The sequence below is a fragment of the Cheilinus undulatus genome, linkage group 11 (assembly GCF_018320785.1).
Source record: "Cheilinus undulatus linkage group 11, ASM1832078v1, whole genome shotgun sequence".
Lineage (NCBI taxonomy): Eukaryota > Metazoa > Chordata > Actinopteri > Labriformes > Labridae > Cheilinus > Cheilinus undulatus.
The window spans coordinates 47,466,667-47,487,334 of NC_054875.1; the positions used below are offsets into that span (position 1 = coordinate 47,466,667).

Below are 20,668 nucleotides of genomic sequence, written 5' to 3' on the forward strand. Positions count from 1 at the left end.
TTAGTTAAGAAATGATTTTGTGTTGTTACTGAAATTATCTAAATGCGTTTGTTCGGTCTTTGGAGAGTAGAGGATGAAGCTGACGTTGATCCCTGGAACAAAAAGCCACATTTTCATCTTCTACCCCACCTGCCAGAGGAGACAGGTAAGAGGCTGTGCTTCACGCAGGCCTAGACCAATTAGGTCTGAGATCTGTTGTTGGTTCTAGATCTTCTAAAAAGACTACACCAGGTAGATAAAGTCCTCCATACTTCTGTAAACAAATGAGACTTGCTTTTATGTTAGAATATGTATTTGTGACCATATCTGTCCGTGCTGTATTAGTCACTATTCAGGTGCCAAATTGTACCTCCTCTGCTGTCATTTTTGTGTAGACCAATGAGTTTGTATTTGTTTTTATAACATATCTGTGTGATTATTTCTTAAGTTCCTCATCTCATGTATTTTCCAACAAAAACAAACAATAATTCTAAACTATAACCAACACAGTATGAGATTTAACTAGGGATGGACAGTTTAAAAAATATCTAACAGTGATGATTTTGACTAGTTTTATAAATTAGATATGACCTGTTGTATCAAAGGAAAAAGTAATTTTCTACAATTTTCACAATTTAACAAGAAAAACATGGTAAAATAAAGAAAATAGGGTTTTTTTAGTCCACTTTTATAAAAAAAAAAAGGTGCCGCTAGAATGATTATATGATATGTAATGTAAAATGTCTCTGCTGTAAAAAAGTTTTAAACTGATATTTGACACAAATTTCAGGTTAAAGAAATAATGCCCCCTCTGTGATTTGAATATTTCAGCAGGCCGTATTGTGATTTAGTTTCATTTGTGATTAATTGCCCAGCCCTACTTTCAATTTTACATTTCAAGTTTTCTTCTCTTAAAGGTGAAAGAAAATAAAAGTAAATAAACTATAATAACACACATGATAACCTGATATTGGCAATAATATATTATCGTTGAGCAGTATAGTGTATCATTATAACATAAAACAGTAAAAGCTGAAAACAATGAGTTATCCCCTCAACATTTATCCAACAAAGCTGACATAGATAATTAGACTTTTTCATTGTAAGTAGTTCTGTCAGATAATACAGTCATTAAACAGGCTCTAAAATATTGGGATTTTTAACAAATATTATTAAAAAAAACAGGACAAAAGTTTAAAGACATTAAAACTGCAAACCTACAATAAATGTGTTTTGTCTGCATTACTTTCCAGTAGCAGACTAAATGTACACTAACACAGAGTGACATATCATAGCTCAGACTCAAAAATCACTCATCCTTTGTCTGACTTTTTTTTACCTTTAACTAACAAGAGGTTAGACACACACAAGTAACAGTTGGAGGTGCACAACCCTGCCGTTAGATTAGTTTGGAAGGAGCGCCCCCTGTTGGTGGAACCTGCATATCAATTATGTTTATGATAAGAAAACCGTTTCATTGAGAGATTTTGTGGATTTGGTTTAAAATCATTTTTTTCTTCACAGTTTAGAGAAAAAGGAGGACTGTTTGAAGATGAACAGACGATGGTTTTCATGCTGCAGAGTTTGTAAAAACAGCAGCTACTAAAAACAACAACACGCTGTTAAAATTCAGTAAAAATGTATTTATTATACAAAACATTTCAGGTGAGATAAAAAAGGTGAAATATAATTTTTTTAAAAATCCATGTAAAATATGACTCCATCTAATCCATTTCACCTACATTTTTTCCCTTTTTTGCATAGAAAAAAGTACAGAAATATATAAAATATCTATATTTTTTGCATCATAAATATTAAATCTACACAGAAATACTTTTTCAGTGTAGCCAGCTAGATCTAGGCCTGAGTAGAGCTGATGATAGTTTTCCTCTGTTTCAGGACCAAACAGCAGCAGGATCAACGTTCTGATGAGAGCAGGACCAGAGTCCTTTCTGGGTCCTGGTTCATGGATCAGGGGTGGCGGTCTGCAGCGCTCCTGTCGCTGAGGTGAAGCCGGGACAACGAAGAAGGAATGGTCCTGAGGTAACACAGACCAGTGGAGGACCAGGAGCTGCTCAGCAGTTCCTCCTCTGATAGACTCGCATGACTGTATCCCAGAGGTATGGCTGTCCAAATATTTAGGATGAGACACAGAAGATGGCATATTGTGAAAATCTGATGAAGGTGGTGGACTTCCTGCTGGGATTTGGGCAAGGGTCCAAGAGGCTTTGTTGTTGGTCTGATGATGACCTATATGCAAACCAAAATCCATAAGCCTAAGTTGAACGGTGTGCCAGGGCTGATTTTTTTTAGTGGCAACACATGAAAAGCACATCAAAAATCAGTGGTGCAAATGTTCGACTGGCAGAAGGGGGGGCTGTGACAAAGTAATGATATTGATGCACTGATGTATTCAGGACCAATGTGTGATTATCCTTGTGAAGTCTGATAATGATTGAAATAAAGACTAAAATGTTATTAGGCTATATTGGTGTAATTTAACAGCCGAAAATAGACAAAAACGAAGTTTAAGCTTGTGCTCCAATAACGGTCCCGCCCTGTGGTGAAAACTCACCAAGAGCACAACTTTGGGCGTCAAGGTTGTCTGTTTTGGGGAAAAAAAATTCTGGAGTCACTCAGATGAAATCCCTTGGATGAGTTCGTTCAAATGTGAAAAGGGTCCGTCAGTGAAAAAGGCCAAAAAATGCAAAATTTTGACCTTTTGGCACCTGTAGTTCAGTTCCTGTACGTTTGAGAGGGTGGTCATTATTTTTTATTTATTTATTTATTTATTTGTCTCATCATGATACATACCTGTACTGATTTTCATGCACATAGGTATTACCCAGGGCTCTAGCTCACTGTTGGCGCCCCTAGAGGAAACTGTGTGATGGACTTATACCTTTCAACCACCAGAAGACTATTTCTCAAGGGGAACATTTTTTGGGCAAAACCCCCAGAGTTTTCACATATATAAAGGTCCCCCAAAGAGGCTTTGACTTGCCAGAAATTTTGTACTTAGAAAAACAATAGGGTCCTCACCCACCCTGGGGCGGTGGCTCAGACCCTAATTAGTGGAGAAAACGTTTGACTGGCAGAAGGGGGTGCTGTGACAAAGTAATAATATTGATGCATGGATGTATTCAGGACCACTGTGTGATTATCCTTGTGACATGTATTGATGAAAATTGAAATAAACACTAAAAAGTTATATGGCAATATTGGTGTAGTTTCACAGCAAAAAATAGACAAATAGCCTGTCCCGTCAACTATTAATTGATTATTACTATCATTAGGGCCTGAGATGGGGCGATGACTGGCAGCAACAATGATTTTTACTCCTTTTTTTTTTTTTTTTTTTTTTTTTTTTGCAGTGTCAGATTTAAAAAAAAAAAACCTCACACTCATGGTCCTGAGGACAAAAAATGCCACTTCCTACAATCAGCTGTAAAATTTTTTTATATTTTTATTTTTTTCCTCTTTAAACAAGTCAGTCTTTTAAAACTACTTCAGTCTGACACATACATATCAGAGCGTCACATCATTTTAATGCTAATGTTAGCTGAGCCTGTTAACGTGCTGATATTTACGTCTGATTCCAGAGCAGAGCTGTAACAGAGCGGGAGTGGAACCAAACATTTGACTATCCAGCGTTGACTGAAAGTCAACTTTCACCTCTCAAACAAATGTCAAACGCTTGAATGAAAACCACAAAGATCCCAGAATGACAGAACTCTTTCATAAAAGAGGAAGTAACTGTAGTCAACATTAGAGCTCATCTCTTTTTGTGATCCATCTCCTCTTCCTCGGCCTCCTCTTCTTCTTCGTCTCCTCTTTGTGAAACACCTTTCCCTCCGGCTGCTTCTTCCAGCTCAGTCTGACGTCTCCTTTCACCACGCTGTCCTTCAGATTCTGTCTGAGCTGAGAGAAACAGGAACTTTACTGAATAACAGTGAAACTCAGTCCATTACATCCTGTCTCATATTTGTCTGTTCTAAAACATATATATATATATATATAATTATATGTTATTTTTTATAGATGATTGAACCTACAACAGATTGAAACATGAAATTTTCAAGTTTAAAAATATATGTTTATCTGAGAAGAAAACTCAAAATTTTCTGGAACCAAAACCCAAAATCTCTGAAATATTCAAGTTGAAAAAAGCTGACTGCTAGAAGAATATCCTTCCAGATAAAGCCTAACACAAGTTCTGCAGCTGGGGGCCTAATCAAATACATTTTACTGATCAATGTTTGTGATTTTAGACCAAAATCATCACATCAGATTTAACATGTGGACTTAGAAGAAACATTTCTGTAAGCTGGGGCGTTCAAACCACTGCTCTCACATTTGTTATAATTTACTAATTTTGTCGTTAATCTATAACTTTGTCATCTAAATGGAAGGTTTTCAGCATCCGTTAGGCAGAGCACCTTAATGGATTGCTCTCATCAGTATCAGGTGTTAAACTGTTAAAACTTTTGGGATGTTCAGATTCATTTCAGGCCAGCTCAACCGTTAGGGGAGGCTGTGCACATTTTACGCACTCATCGTTCTTCATTTGTTGATACTTTTGGCCGTGTTTTTGTAAATGGCATGAATTTGGGCAAAGTTGTGTATTTTGATTTGATCTTGTAATTTCCAGCTCAGCTCCTGCAGTGATTCTAAAATGCACTGTTTACATGCAAGAGTTACACTCAAGCTGTTGAGAGCAAAAAATGCTCCATTCAAACTGACATTTTTCATCTCACTTCCATTAAAACATAATACATGCATTTGGTTATATCTGGGTGCCAATCTGGGCTTTTGCCTTGGAACTGATCATTTTCACTGCTCTCAACCAGGTGGCGACATTTTGACCATATTTGGCATATGAAAAAAAACCATGCAAAAATAACAATGCAAAAAAATCAGTGTTGCTGCCTATCACTGATATATACCAGACTGTAATAATTAACAAAAAAAAATACTTTGTATATAGAATATTACACAAAAATAAAAAATAAAAAATAAATCTTTTTTTTTTTCAAACATGACAAAAAACTGGCATTCCAAGAATTAGAATCTTTGAGAGTTAATGAATATTTGATATCAATAATTAGGTCAGTGGTGGGTGAAAAGATTGCTCAATATTTAACCATAAACTGTCACCACTAAAAATATATGAAAAAAACAGCATTGATAAGTCAGTTTGAAATAAAAAAAAAAGTCAAAAATGAAAACTTTATAGACTCAAAATCTGAGATAAACAGTTCAAAATAAAATACTGAAATACTGTTTTTAAGACGCAGATATATACAAGGAAGGAAGTCAAAATTATGTTCAAAACATGAGATAATCCATGAAATCATGAATATAAATTCAATTTATGAGTTATAATTTTTACATTTTGAGTCTAAACGGTCCAAATATAGGATCAAAAAATAGTATTAAGAGTTAAAAAGGTCAAATGAGATCAAATTTGAAATAACGACTTAAAAACAGTGTTAATTTCATCGACCAAAACAAGTCTAAAAATGTTTGTCGACAGCCTTTTTTCCATGACAAAAACTAGACTGAGACTAACAAAAATAGATCTGTGATGACTAAAACTGACAAAAACTAAGTTTAGTTTTCATCAGGATGACTAAAACTAGACTAAGATGTAATGTAGTTTTCATCGGACATTCAAAATCTGTGATATTTCTCCGCTGTGGGTAAATCTGTGAAAATACAACACATTTGTTTCTATTCTATTCTCTCAGCTGTAGAAAGCAGGGACCCCAGGTTTGGCAGGGTGCAGAGAACAAACTAACATGATTTGGTACCAGATTTAGGCAAGAAAATAAATGACTGGACTAAACATAAAGACTAAAATGTGACGACTTTCTATGGACTAAAACTAGACTAAAATGTTTTTGAGTTTTCATTGACTAAAACTAGACTAAAACTAAAAAGGATAGTAATGAATAAAATGTGACTAAATCTAAAAGACATTTCATTTAAAGACTAAAACTAAGACTAAAATTAAAAATAGCTGCAAAAATGAACACTGCTTAAAAAGTTCAGAAATTACTTCAAATTTAAAATTGTGAAACTAAAAGGTAAAATTGTGATTTTGAAAGGCAAAATTCTGAGTTGTAAAAGGTCAAAATCATATGTAGAATTCATAATTGTGAGATGCAAAATTAAAACTATAAAATAAAAACACAAATCCTTTTCCTTGTTCCTGACTTTTTATTGAATTAGTTCTACTCTACTTTTTTCCACATTTTTATGATTTTAATGAGGATATTTGAAATTATCAAGGTTAAATGTACATTTTTATACTGGAGGAAATCTGCAGACATCATACCGGTGGACCGTTCATAATAGAAATATGATATAATCTTGTGGACCAGATTTGGCCCCCGGGCCTTGAGTTTGACACCCCTGGTTTAGAGCGTATGATGTAAAGATTTACCTGGTTTAGGACGTCCTCCAACACTGCAGGGTCGTTCGGATCCAGAGTGGAGCCGTGTTTCACCAACCTCACTTTGATCACTCGTTTGACCGCTGGGACTTTGGAAAGAGAATAAACTTCATCACTAACGATGGTTCTGATAATTAGTTTCATTTTGAATGTAAGGACTGCAGTGTTTCCCACAAACAGACCATACCCTGGTATATTTACAGCCACCCAGCTATATTTGCTGACCATTTTTCTCCTTTCTATTTGCTAAAAATTTGTTATGGGTCTGAACATGACCTATGATCTACCGCTCCAACACCAGCGGCTGGAACAGTTGGGCTTCACACACAAGAGGTCTACGCTAGACCGCGTCCTGGCACTTCGGCTCCTCGCTCAGCACTTCCAGGATTCCGACTGACGGCTGCTTTCTGCCGATGTTTATTTCTGGAATGGGGGCAGTGAACTGTGGTGTGTCGGTTGGTGATATCTAGACTTTGCTGATGATGCTGTGATCCTCGTGGAGACAAGAGATGTACTACCAGGGCCTTTAAACGGGATATTTCTGTATTTTTTAAGTTGGTTGTAAACGGCACTTAGCGATAGTAGTGCTATTATCCTCAAGAGATTTGAAGTGAGCATTGCCTCTTCAAAAGCTAGGCTACAGCATAGCTGACAGGCGTAGTGTCCCTGCATAATTAAGCCAGTTATGGCTAAATAAAGGCCAAAAACAATGCTGGCTCAATTATAGGTGATACTGAAAATGTTTTAAGCTATGCTAACAAAGCAATTTTACGAATGTTTTCATTAATATCTTTGTTATTTTACGTTGTAGAAATGCGTTTCAAACACTTCTGTAACTGGGAGAATCTCATCTTTCACTTCCACCCTCAATTGCCATCCCACGTGATTAACATCCGAGTCACAGGGTCAAAAAGAGCGCAATGGGCACATCATCACCTCTCACCGTGCACCATTGGATGAATCCAAGGCCCTAAGACCCTCCCTATCACGGTTTATGCAGGAGTGGTAAGGCGAGAGACCGGAGCGAGAGAAAAAAAAAGACAGACAACATTTATGCTCAACAAGCTATTTGACAAAATTTCATTTTAGACGTTTTCTGCACTTATCTATTATTTTTATTCATATGTTCCACTATTTTTTCGAAGCCACAGCAATTTGCCCGCCTGAGTGAAGGTGTGTTTTCACCAGAATTGAAAAATTTTCGAAGATTGGATTTCAAAATTAAGTATTCAGGCAATAATGACTCTGTACACAGTCCTCTAGGACGATGGCTCCAAATCATTTTGTTTTAGGGACCCCCCACTCATATGTAAGAAAAGCTTAGCAACCCCAGGACCCTTCTGGAAAAATCACAGATCATTTTAATAGTTTCCATGACAAAATGCCAACACAATACACCTACATACACTTGGTCTTGAAAAACAAATAGTATATCGTATTTTCTGGACTATAAGTCGCACTTTTTTTCATAATTTCGCTGGTTCTGCGACTTATAGCCAGGTGTGACTTATATATCAAAATATGTAGAATTTAACATGTTTTCAAATGTTAATTCATACTGACTGACATGAACCAAGGAGTAAACATTACCACCTATAGCCGCTAGAGGGCGCTCAAGGCTTGTGACGACTATATGCTGCTCCTTTACCACTGAAAGAAAGTTTGGAGTGAGTGAGAAACTTGTGAGGGACTGGTGAAAAGCAGAGGTTACTTTTACTGCAATGAAGAAAACAAAGAAAGCCAGTCACGGGCTGAAAGCAAGATGGCCAGAGCTGGAGGAACGAGTCCACAGATGGGTGCTTGAACAATGTGCTGCCGGGAGAGGCTTGTCAACGGTGCAGTTACGTCTCCACGCCCTGGTAGTTGCCAAGGAGATGAATATAACTGACTTTGCAGGCGGGCCTTCCTGATGTTACCGCCTCATGCAACGCAACTGCCTCTCTATCAGAGCACGGACAACGGTGTGTCAGAAACACACTAAATAAGTTAAAGTCCAGTATGACTTATATATGTTTTTTTCCTCTTCATGACGCATTTTTTGACTGATGCGACTTATACTCTGGAGCGACTTACAGTCCGGAAAATATGGTAAGCTATTCATTATTATTACAGCATATCAGGACCACTCTAATAATCATAGTAACAATGAAGAGGATCTATTGTTTTTCAGCAAAAAAACTTGAAAATCTCAAGTTTATAAAGTCGTGAATATATGAGAAAAACTTTTTTGCTTTAACACTCATAAATGTACATGAACCAAAGTTTGAATTTCTGAATCTCCTAATCCACATTCTAATGTGACTGATGGCTTACTGCTGTAACAGATGAACGCTCTCTTGTAGCGGCATGGCCAGTCCTCCCATTCACCGCTGCTTTTAAAGTCAGCCGACACGCATGTCTCATTTTTGGAGTTGTTATTGGGTTCATCTGTTGACCGTTTCCAGTATCGAAATGTGGAGTTGCTCCCATCAGTCCACTTCCAGGACTCCCTGTTGAGGTCGATCCAGGCAACCTCTCCAGGAGGAAGCAGTTTCGTTATCTCCTGGTTGTCTTCCATGTTCCTCACACTGGCCAGGTCTGTGTAGTTTTCTCTGCAGTAGCTCTGGGCCTCGGACCAAGTCATGGTGGTGTGACCCAGGACAAATGTCACATTAGACCCTGAAAATAAACCACAGAAAAAAACGAATAGTCTGACTTCTAAACTGTATCGGTGGAATATATCAGCTGACCCTCTGATTGGTCCACCCAGATAAGAAAGCATTTCTAATAGCGATCACTGAGCTTCCTGTTCGACAAGTCTCTCAAAGTCTGGTGGTGAAATTGAGACTTTTATTGGGTTCCTTCAGCATGATTAGGTGAGCTTGGGGTGTCTGCAAGAGCAACTCCAGACATCTGCATCTTTACTAAACTGAAGGTTAATTTTGTCTTCTTTAGAGTCAACTCCGAGGAAAAACATTTAAATGTGCTCAAACTTTCCCTCCTAAAACAACATCAAACATTCAGCCACAGCACAGTAGTCAGCAGTCTGATCATATCTGGCCTACATGTGCATCCAGACTAATCAAACAACAAGAGCCTCTTAGAAACATCCCAACAGGCAGTCCACCTTTTTCATTTGAATTTCAAAATAGTTCTTCTTTATTTAGAACCAAGTGACTGAAAGTATTCACTCTTGTACACATCATTCTCTGTTCTTCAGATTTGCCATGCAAAAGAACAGTCTCACACCAAACACAGCTACACGCAAAATTCTCATCATAGCACCACTGAGAACAGGAAGTGACAAAAGTGTGTCCTTTGGCCACTCCACTGGTAACCCTGCAAAGCAGATGGATTTGCCAGAAATTCAATCTGCAAAGCTTCAACATACAACGTCTGTGTCAGGTCTGAAAATGGTGTTAATCAGGGTAACTTGAGGAGAACGAGGCGGTAGCTATGGTCGGGGTTTGGTTGTACTTGAAGCTGATAGTGCAGCAATTCCCTTGGCTGTAGCTGTAGTGTAGTGGTAGTTTTATCAGAACCTGAACACTTGTGATGCACCGGTCCATCAGAGGAACATCGGCAGGTTTTGGCTTGTCTAAAACGGTCTTGCTAAGTAGCTCAAACCCTCCAGCTGGCTGTCCAGATCAGCCAAGTTTGCAGCGCGGGCGATTCTTGGCTGTGGCTGCATTTAGCTGGGAGACCTGGCCTGTTTTAATGCAAGGGCTTACCGGGGCTTGAGCCTTGGGGTCCCTCCACAGGAAGAGGCCTAACAAGGCCAAAGGAACGACAAGAATCATGCTTGTTTAGTTTGACTGTTGTGAATGTGTGAGGGGCCTGTTTTGGAAAAATGTTCATATGACCATCACGTGACCAAAGACAAGCAGAGCAGATCATGTCTCTGAATTAACATTCTCACCTGTGATGATCATGCAGACTGGCTTGTACTTTAATCCACACGGTACGTCGACCCAGTGTCCGTCTTTCCACACATTCACACAGTGCTCTACACCACCTTTGTTATCAGGCTCTTCATGGTTCCAGTTTCTGAACTCGCTCTCTCCAGGTTTGTAGAAGCTTCTGTCAGTCAGAGACCACCTCCAGCTGTTCACATCGTACAGACCGATCCAGGCTCGCTGAGAGGAGAGGAGGAAATATTTAATTTCTAACAATAGGTTTTAACTGAACACATAATGAATTAAACTTAAATAAAGAATTAAATAAGAGGCAGTAAGGACATTCAATTAACATTCTTTGCAGGCAATAGTAATTAAAGTGACATGGTACAGTTGTTGGCAGCAGATTATATACAGAACAGTGGTATGACAGCAACATGAGGTAGTGTGGAAAGCCTTCAAGAAGAGCAGAGGCTGTTATAGCTGCAAAGAGGGCCAACTCCATATTAAAGTGCATGTTTTTGAGTAAAATGTCATTACAGTCCCTGTTGATGTAATGGTCAGGCAGCTAAATACTTTTGTCCATATAGTGTTTGATATCTATAATTCTAGGTCATATTGCCTCTGACAGAATACAGACAACAGTCAGACATGGTGGTGGTAGTGTGATGGTCTGGACCAGGACCTGGACCACTAGAGCCGTGAAGTCTGCTCCCTACCAGAAAATCCTGAAGAAGAATGTCTGTCCATCAGTTCATGACCTCAAGCTCAAGCACACTTGGGTTACGGAGCAGGACGATGATCCAAACACACCAGCAAGTCCACCTAAAGACTAAAGACTAAATGAAGGTTCATGGATCGGCCTGGCCAGAGTCCGGACTTAACAATTTACTCTCTTATAACTCGATTTGTCTTTCATACAACAGGAGACGTGTTAGTTCTTGAATGAGTCTCAACAGGACTCAGCCAAATGTTCAGACTGCTTCATAATAAAATGACTTGGAAATAAAAACAGTGAATATTTTACTCACGTAGCTGAACTCTGAGTAGACCATTTTGCTTAAATCTGCCATGTCTTTCAGGATCTTCATGTCGTTCATGTGGTCTATGGTGGCCAGGTCTGTGTATTTCTCTCTGCAGTAGCTCCGAGCCTCGGCCATGTTCTTCTCCTCATAAACAAAATGATACCGACGCTCAGCATGACAGAGAACGGCACACAGTCCTGCAGAGGAGAGAAGCACAGTGGTGGGATAGAAACCCCCTACAGTATTTATGAATGAGCTTCAGTTCACAGTCATAAAACCTTAAGAATGTGATAAAGACTTTTTCCATCATGCTGGTAGAAATCTGATTCAGTAAGCTGTACTGGACTTGGACTAACAGTGAAATTAGGAAATTAGGTTTTTTAACATAAATATTCACTTACCTGATGCAGCGATGATGCTCACAAGGAAATTATCCATCATCGTCTGTTCAATCCTCTTGTCTGTGACTGAAGCTGATTAAATGTCAACTTTGGTTGTTCATTAACTTTATTTTTCCACTTTTGCATGCATGGAGTCTCTATGATGTGTTTATTTGCATAGGAGGCTTGTTAGTTTATGCTATCTGGTGTAACAGAGAGGCTTCTGTGAAATAAAACTAAGCCCCTGTCTGTTATACACCAGTTTCAACTGATCAGACAGTGAAAGTACAGCTGTGGGTGAAGGGGGGGACTGGGTGGATTCTGTGGTACAGATGTGGTCAACAACAGCTGACCATGAGGCTCAAAGAACTCTGACCTAGAAATCATTTGTGCAAAGTTTGATGGAAATATATCCTTTTAGAGATATCATGTTCACAAGACTGGCCCGTATGCGAGGCCACCATTTCAGCTTTCATTTCCAGATATTTAGATCAGGATCTGATACACAACTTAGAAGATAGCACCCTTTGTTTGAACCCATCCATTTTCACGTGAGCAAAAATTTTGGAACATGTGACTGACAGGTGTGTTTGATGTCCAGGTGTGTCCTATTACACATCAGCAACAACCTCCAGAGGGCAGGAATGAAGGTATCCCCATCTACTGTTTTCAGAAGATTTCACGAACTCAAGTACAGAGGCTACATCAGAAGATTGAAACCATTAGAGAGAAGAACTGGAAGGCCAGGCTGGAATTTGCCAAAAAAGTACAAAGATGAGTCTCAAAAATTCTGAGATGAACCTTTACTAAAGTGATGGAAAGGCTAAAGTTTGGAGAAAGAAAGGATCTGCTCATGGTCCCAAACATACAGGTTCATCTGTGAAACAGTGGAGGTAATGTCATGGCTTGGGCTTGCATGGCTTCTTCTGGGACAAGCTCATTAATCTTCACTGATGATGTAACACATGATGGCTGCAGAAATGAACTCAGACGTCTACAGAAACATTTAGTCTGCCAATTTAAAGAAAGATGCAACCAAGATAATGAAAGATAATGACCCAGAACACACTGCCAAAACAACAAAGGAGCTCATCGGGGTAAGAAGTCGAAGGTTTTAGACTGGCCAAGTGAATCTCCAGACCTAAACCCTACAGAGCATGAATTTTACCTGCTAAAGAGGAGACTGAAGGGAGGAAGCCCCCAAAACAAACAACAACTGAAAGAGGCTGTGGTGAAAGCCTGGAAAAGCATCACAAAAGAAGAATGAAGAAGGTTAGTGATGTCAGTGGGTCGCAGGCTTGATGCAGTTCGTGCAAGAAAAGGATTAGGCACTAAATATTAAGTTTTATTCACTTTAATCTATTTTAAGCCAATCTGTTCCAATACTTCAGCTCATATAAATGTTGTATTCTGTTACAAATAATGCTATCTCCTACGTCGTGTATCAGATCCAGATGTAAATACCTTCCATTTCTATTTACTCAACATGTGGTATGTATTCATGTGCTTAGTGGCGATAATCAGTCAGTGGTGTGCCGTATGGATTGGCTAAGCAAATAAGTCTCAAATGATTAAATAGCTAGGAATTTAATAAAGCAGTAAACAGAAAAAAAACAAACAGAAAAGAATAAAAATATACTTGAAACCTTCCTAGAAAACTACCGGAGAGTTTGAGGATATATTTGGATAGATCTGGACCATATATTAGAGTCTGTGCTGCCAAAACGGGGCCTGGTGTCCTCACCTCCCAGATATTCACAGACTGTTGTTAAAAGAAAAGGGGATACTACACAATAGTACACATGGCCGTGTCCCAACTTTTTTGAGATGTGTTGCAGCCATCAAATTCAAAATGAGCTCATATAATGGTAAAATGTCTCATTTTCAACGTCTGATATGTTTTTTGGAATTGGAGTTGAAGATAACTGAGTATTTCTTGTGAAGTTTCAGACCATATTTATGTAAAACTGGTTTTTGAAATAAATCAGCAAAGGTCTGAATATCTGGTGTGATCCAGCCTCATGGTGTATTTATGCTGCTGTCTTCTATCAGAGTGAGAGCACCACATAATTGTAATGCTAATGTTAGCTGAGGCTGTTAGCATGCTGATATTTACGTCTGATTCCAGAGCAGAGCTGTAAGAGTGAAATCAACATTTACTTACTGAATGTAGACTGAATATAAACTTTAACCTTTAAACTAGTGAAAGAAAACCACAAAGCTCAAAGAAGGACAGAACTCTTTCCTAAAGCAGGAAGTAACTGTGGTCAACATTAGAGCTCCTCTCGTCTTTTTGTGATCCTCCTCCTCTTCCTCGGCCTCTCTTTCGTCTCCTCTTTGTGAAACACCTTTCCGTCTGGCTGCTTCTTCCAGCTCAGTCTGACGTCTCCTTTCACCCCGCTATCCTTCAGATTCTGCTTGAGCTGAGAAAAAACAGGAACTTTACTGTCAGTCCTGATCCATCAGTCTCCCAGATTTGTCTGACCTAAAATAAAACTAGAATGAAATTCACTTTTTCACATATGAATAAATGTACAACAGCAGAGTCTCCCATCAGTTATCTAGTCCATGGTGCTCCGCTATAGTCTTATTTTTATTGCTGTAGTCTAATTTGCCTCACCAACATTACACTGTCCTCTATGAGTAATGAGAGAGTCAGTAGTGGCAGTAGATCTACGTGCCCTACGTCTTCATGTATCATACACAGTGCTATTAACTGGAGTTCCTGATAGAAAAACTGTGTCAGTTTGAGAAATTAAGACTAGAACAATCAGCTGATCTTGACTTTCTCTACAAAGTGACTTGTATCAATGAATATGTGCCAACAAGCCTAAATGATGACAATAAAGCCTAAATAATGAGAATAAAGATTAAATGATGATAATAAAGTTAACATGATGAGAATAAAGCCTAAATGATGAGAATAAAGTCTAAATGATGAGAATAAAGTCTAAATAATGAGAATAAAGTCTAAATGATGAGAATAAAGTCTAAATGATGAGAATAAAGTCTAAATGATGAGAATAAAGTCTAAATAATGAGAATAAAGTGTAAATAATGAGAATAAAGTCTAAATAATGAGAATAAAGTCTAAATGATGAGAATATAGTTAACATGATGAGAATAAAGTGTAAATAATGAGAATAAAGTCTAAATAATGAGAATAAAGTCTAAATGATGAGAATAAAGTTAACATGATGAGAATAAAGTCTAAATGATGAGAATAAAGTTAACATGATGAGAATAAAGTCTAAATAATGAGAATAAAGTCTAAATAATGAGAATAAAGTTAACATGATGAGAATAAAGTCTAAATAATGAGAATAAAGCCTAAATGATGAGAATAAAGTCTCAATGATGAGAATAAAGTTAACATGATGAGAATAAAGTCTAAATAATGAGAATAAAGTCTAAATGATGAGAATAAAGCCAAAATTATGACATTACAGTCAAAATGATGAGATTGAATTCATAAATGATATTATTGTCTTTATGATGAGATTAAAATTTAAAATGATGAGATTAAAGTTGAAATGATGAGAATTAAGTTTAAATGATGAGATTAAAGCTGAAATAATGAGTATAAAGCCTAAATGATGAGATTAAAGTTGAAAATTAAGATTGAAGTTGAAATAATGACATTAAAGTTAAACAGATGAGATTAAAGTTGAAATGAGGAGATTAAATTTGAAACTATAAAAACTAAAGTCAAAATGATGGAATTACAAGTCTAAATGATGAGAATAAAGTTTAAATGATGAGATTAAAGTTGAAACGAGGAGATTAAAGTGGAAATGATGAGATTAAAGCCAAAATTATAACATTAAAGTCTAAATGATAAGATTGAGGTCATAAATGAGATTAAAGTCTTAATGATGAGATTAAAGTTGAAATAATGACACTGAAGTCTAAATGAGGAGATTAAAGTCTAAATGATGAGATTAATGTCTTGATGATGAGATTAAAATTTAAAATGAAAAGACTGAAATCTAAATGTTGAGATCAAAGTCTTAATGTTGAGATTAAAATTGAAATGATGAGATTGAAGTCTAAACGTAGCTGGTCTTTTTAGAGCGTATGATGTAAAGATTTACCTGGTTTAAGACGTCCTCCAGCACTGCAGGGTCGTTCAGATCCAGAGTGGAGCCGTGTTTCACCAACCTCACTTTGATCACTTGTTTGACCGCTGGGACTTTGGGAAGAGAATAAACTTTATCACTAATGATGGTTCTGATATTAATTCAATTTTAAATGTAGGACTGCAGTGTTTCCCACAAAGCTGGGTAGGCCCAGCTATATATAGATAGTTTTTTCTTCTTTATATTCTATTCTACCCTTGTTACTTTTTAAGCAATTCAAAATGTAAAAATAAGCTGTCCCTCTGGACCAAAATGGCTTGTTTCATGCAATAATATTTTTCAATCTTTTTTGTCTTACTCTAAAAATTCAATGTTTTTACCCAAAGACCACAATAGGGTAAATGCTGCCATCTGGTGGAAAATAGTAAAAATGACAACTTTCACAAAAATACTTGTGAAAAATCCCAAGAATTTATAGCATGCATGTTTTATGTTTTAATGGCTCAAGGATAAAAAAATTAAATTATAGTGGCATTAGATGGGACCTTAATGGACACTTGGGACACAAACGTCAGGATTTTTGTAGACAGTGTGTTATAGACATGGGGTATGAGTTGTGACGAAGTATTTCAAAATGCCATCAAAACACAAAAGATTGCCAAAAGTTGCACCTGAGGCTTAAAAACTCATAAAATGGTCTTCAGAGGAATATGAGATTTTCCCTAAATGTTACAAAGGGCTAACCTTGCAAAGTAGATGGATTTGTTCGTTTCCATGTTTCTCACTGGTGAACAAATCCATCTGTCATGTCAGGTTAACAAAGGGCCACATGAAGGTTAAAACTAAGTTTTCAAATAAGTGCAATCCAAACTTAACCAGATTTAAAATTAGACACAGAGGAACATCTCTAGAGTCAGCCATTCATAAAATGTGCCTTTCAAAATTGACATTTATGGTTGTAACTGTCCCCAGTAATGCAGCATCTTCATGCATCAGTATTAATCCACATTGTAATGTTGTGAATGATGGCTTACCGCTGTAGCAGATGAACGCTCTCTTGTAGTAGCATGGCCAGTCCTCCCATTCACCAGAGCTGTTAAAGTCCGCTGACAAGCACGTCTCGTTTCTCATCTTGTTATTGGGTTCATCTGTTGACCGTTTCCAGTACCGAAATGTGGAGTTACTCCCATCAGTCCACTTCCAGGACTCCCTGTTGAGGCCAATCCAGGCAACCTCTCCAGGAGAAAGCAGGTTCGTTATCTCCTGGTTGTCCTCCTTGTTCTTCACGACGGCCAGGTCTGTGTGGTGTTCTCTGCAGTAGCTCTGGGCCTCGGACCAAGTCATGGCGGTGTTGATGAGGACAAACGTCACATTGGACCCTGAAAATACAACCCCAATTCTAAAATAGTTGGTGCACTGTGTAAAATCACTAACCTTTATTTAAATCTTGGGATCATTAAGGTTTCCCTCATTTACACTGATGTTGAGTTACAGAATAAAAAAGTACTATTAAAGCAGAATGCAATGATTGTCAAATCTCATAAACCCACATTATTTACATTTGAACATCTAATCATTGATTCAGGTAATCAGTGGTATACCCAGTCCTAGAATCACACGCCAGAACTGATCTTACTCCTGAGATGATGCTGTTGATAAAGCTGGGCTAATGGGGCCTAAGGATATAACAGTTTATCTGTAAAGCAGTCATCCCTCTGCTTTCTGAGCTAACATTGATCTGTTCTGAGCAACGTTCCTGTAAGAAAAACTAAAGACGAGCAGAGCAGGCCGTGCCTTTAAATTCTCACCTGCAACATTGCTGCAGATTGACTGGATATTCACTCCACACGGTCCATCGTACCACCGTCCGTTATAGAACTGCCCACAGTGCTCACTGTAGTCGTTGTTAGGTTCTCCAGGTGCCCAGTTTATAAACTCGCTCTCTGAAAGTTTGTAGAAGCTTCCGTTTGTCAGAGACCACCTCCAGCTGTTCACGTCATCATACAGACCGATCCAGGCTCTCTGAGAGGAGACGTGCTCAGTTTATTTTGGATATGTAAAAAAACTGATAAATGATCATAGACCTTCAGAAAGACCTCCAGAAGAAATAAAGCGATGAGAGAAAGAGGGAGAAAAAAAGAACACTTAATGAATCAGAATCCATATTTGAAAAAGGGTTGCAGGACATAGAAACTTACTTATAGCAACTTCATTGTGCCACTTTTCACCCTATTTTGCCATAGTTTCCCCCTTTTTAATCGATATTTTGAACCAATTTTTGCCACTTTTTACCCATTTTGCGACCTTCTTTTGCAAATCCTACCTATTTCTGCAACATATTTTTGCCATTGTAACCCTTTTTTCAACTTTAATCCATATTTACCACTTTTCACCTATTTTTGCCACTTCTTGCCCTTTTTTGCTGCTAAAGCCCATTGTTGCAACTTTTAACCAATTTTGCCACTTTTTCCAACCATTTTTTGCCACTTTTTTCCCTTTCTTTGTGCTTTAAACCCATTTTTGCAACTTTTAACAACTTTTGCTTTTTTTTTTAACCAATTTTTGCTCTTTTTCCTAACCCGTTTTTGTAATTTTTAACAATTCAGGCTTTTTTTTTCCATTTCTGCCAATTTTTCACCCATTTTTGCCACTTTTTAACCAATTTTTATGACCTTTTTCTGAACCTAATTTTGCTACTTCTTGCTCTTTTTGCTGCTAAAACCTCATTTTTGCAACTTTTAACAATTTTTGTCACTTTTTAACCCATTTTTTGTCACTTCTTGACCTTTCTTGATGCTTAAAATGCATTTTCCTTTTTTTTTTTTTTATTTTTTACAATTTTTGCCACTTTTCAACCAATTTTTGCCACCACTTGACCTTTTTTGCTGCTAAAAACCCACTTTTGAAACTTTTAACATTCGTTGCCCCTTTAAACCCATTTTGCCACTTTTTAACCCCTTTTTGCCACCTCTTGACCTTTTTATGCTGCTAAAAAAACATTTGTTTGTGGTTTATTATATCTGTGTGTGTTATGGGGTGTTGTCCAGAAGGATGTGAAATACATCCATGACATGAATATTGGTGTTGATACCACCACGTCAGCAAGGACTGAGTGACACCACTGGGACTAAGACATTTATGTCTCATAACTCGATTCATCTTTGAAACAATCAGAGAAGTGTTTCATGATAAAATGGCTCGGAAATAAAAACAGTGAATATTTTACTCACGTAGCTGTACTCTGAGTAGACCATTTTGCCTAAATCTGCCATGTAATTTAGGATCTTCATGTCGTTCTCGTTGTCTATGGTGGCCAGGTCTGTGTATTTCTCTCTGCAGTAGCTCAGAGCCTCGGCCATGTTCTTCTCCTCATAAACAAAATGATACCGACGCTCAGCATGACAGAGAACGGCACACAGTCCTGCAGAGGAGAGGAGCACAGTAATAGAAACCTGGATCCTCACTGATTATTTATGAGTGAGTTTTACTTCACAAACATGCTTGAAAACATTAAAAGAACATCTCAAAAGATTTTTAAAGTCTTTAAGGAAGTTTTGCTTCCTACTAGATGTTTTCCATTATGTTGAAAATAAAAAAAGTCTCCTGGACTTGGACGAAGTGAAAACTACTTTTAGATATAGTGTACCATGTTTTCATATCTCACAACAGAAAAGTAAAAAATTTAAAAATAAGAAGTCTTTTAAAAATAAAGACTTATTTACCTGAAACAGCAATGATGCCAAAAACGAACGTGTTCATCGTCAACAGTTCTCCCCTTCTGCCTGTGACTGTAGATATGAAGCTGACCACATGTCACCTTGGGTTGTAGATTAATGTCTAGCATATTTGAATACCTGTTATCTCCTTATGATGTGTTCTTTTGCATATGGGCCTCATTGGTTTGTTTGCTGTCTTGTGGAACAGAGAGGCTTTTGTGAAATAAAATGAAGCCACTGGCTGTTACACACCTTAGGCAAGTTTCCACTCATCAGACAAAGAAAGTGCAGCTGTGGATCACGAGGGAAGACTGGGGGGTTTCTGTGGTACAGATGTGGTAAACAGAGGCTGACCATTAGGCTAAATGACCTTAAATACTAATATGGATATTGGTTTTGCAGGGCCGAACAAATACAATTATTAAACAAGAGTAATAACTAGATAAAAATGACATTTCAGCTGAAATTGCATAGGGATGTTGGGAGCTGAGCAGTGGAAGAACTGCTGGAAATAGCTGAAAAAGAAAAAAAAAACTGAACTTTGCATAAAATAGCATAATATGCCGTAAAAGTAGCTGAAAATTGCATCAAGTAGCTAGAAAAATATTAAACATAGCTGAGAGTAGCCTAAAATTAGCTGTAAATAGCTCAAGAATAGCTGAAAGTAGCCTTACAATAGCTGAAAATAGCTAAAAGTGGCATTCAATGACTGAAAAAGCATAGAAATAGCTTAAAACAGCGTGAAAATAGTGGAAAAGCAGTGGAGAAATAGCTGAAATTAGCAAAAAACTTTATAAAAAGTCTTAAAAGTAGCTGAAAATTGCATTCAATTGCTAGAAAATGATAAAAAAAATAGCTGAAAGTAGCCAAAAATTAGCTGAAAATAGCATAGAAATAGATAAAATTGGCATTCAGTCGCTGAAAAAGCATAGAAATAGCTTAAAATAGCATGAAAATCACTTAAGATATGGGAAAAAAGCTTAAATTAGCACAAAAATAGCATAAAAGCTATAAAAGTAGCTGAAAGTTGCATTCAATTGCTTAAAGATGTTAAAAAATAGCTGAAAGTAGCCTAACATTAGCTGCAAATAGCTCAATAACGGCTGAAAGTAGCCTTAATATAGCTGAAAATAGCATGAAAATAGCTTAAAATAGCA

At 37.4% G+C, this 20,668-nt stretch overlaps 2 protein-coding genes across 2 annotated transcripts; both read right to left on the bottom strand.

The window, feature by feature from the left end:
• Positions 1–3,747: 3,747 nt before the first annotated feature.
• On the bottom strand, positions 3,748–13,558 carry LOC121517359 (secretory phospholipase A2 receptor-like). Its single transcript, XM_041799059.1, has 5 exons — positions 11,343–13,558; positions 10,335–10,551; positions 8,750–9,094; positions 6,428–6,525; positions 3,748–3,900 (listed from the first exon to the last, which is right to left on the bottom strand). Exons 1-5 carry the CDS (start codon positions 11,469–11,471, stop codon positions 3,748–3,750), a joined length of 942 nt encoding a protein of 313 aa, XP_041654993.1. The 5' UTR covers positions 11,472–13,558.
• Positions 13,559–13,620: 62 nt separating this feature from the next.
• Positions 13,621–19,570, bottom strand: LOC121518117 (secretory phospholipase A2 receptor-like). Its single transcript, XM_041800334.1, has 6 exons — positions 19,518–19,570; positions 19,026–19,216; positions 17,604–17,817; positions 16,830–17,174; positions 15,811–15,908; positions 13,621–14,139 (listed from the first exon to the last, which is right to left on the bottom strand). The coding sequence occupies exons 1-6, from the start codon at positions 19,552–19,554 to the stop codon at positions 13,990–13,992; spliced, it is 1,035 nt and encodes a 344-aa protein (XP_041656268.1). The 5' UTR covers positions 19,555–19,570; the 3' UTR covers positions 13,621–13,989.
• Between the last annotated feature and the right edge of the window lie 1,098 nt (positions 19,571–20,668).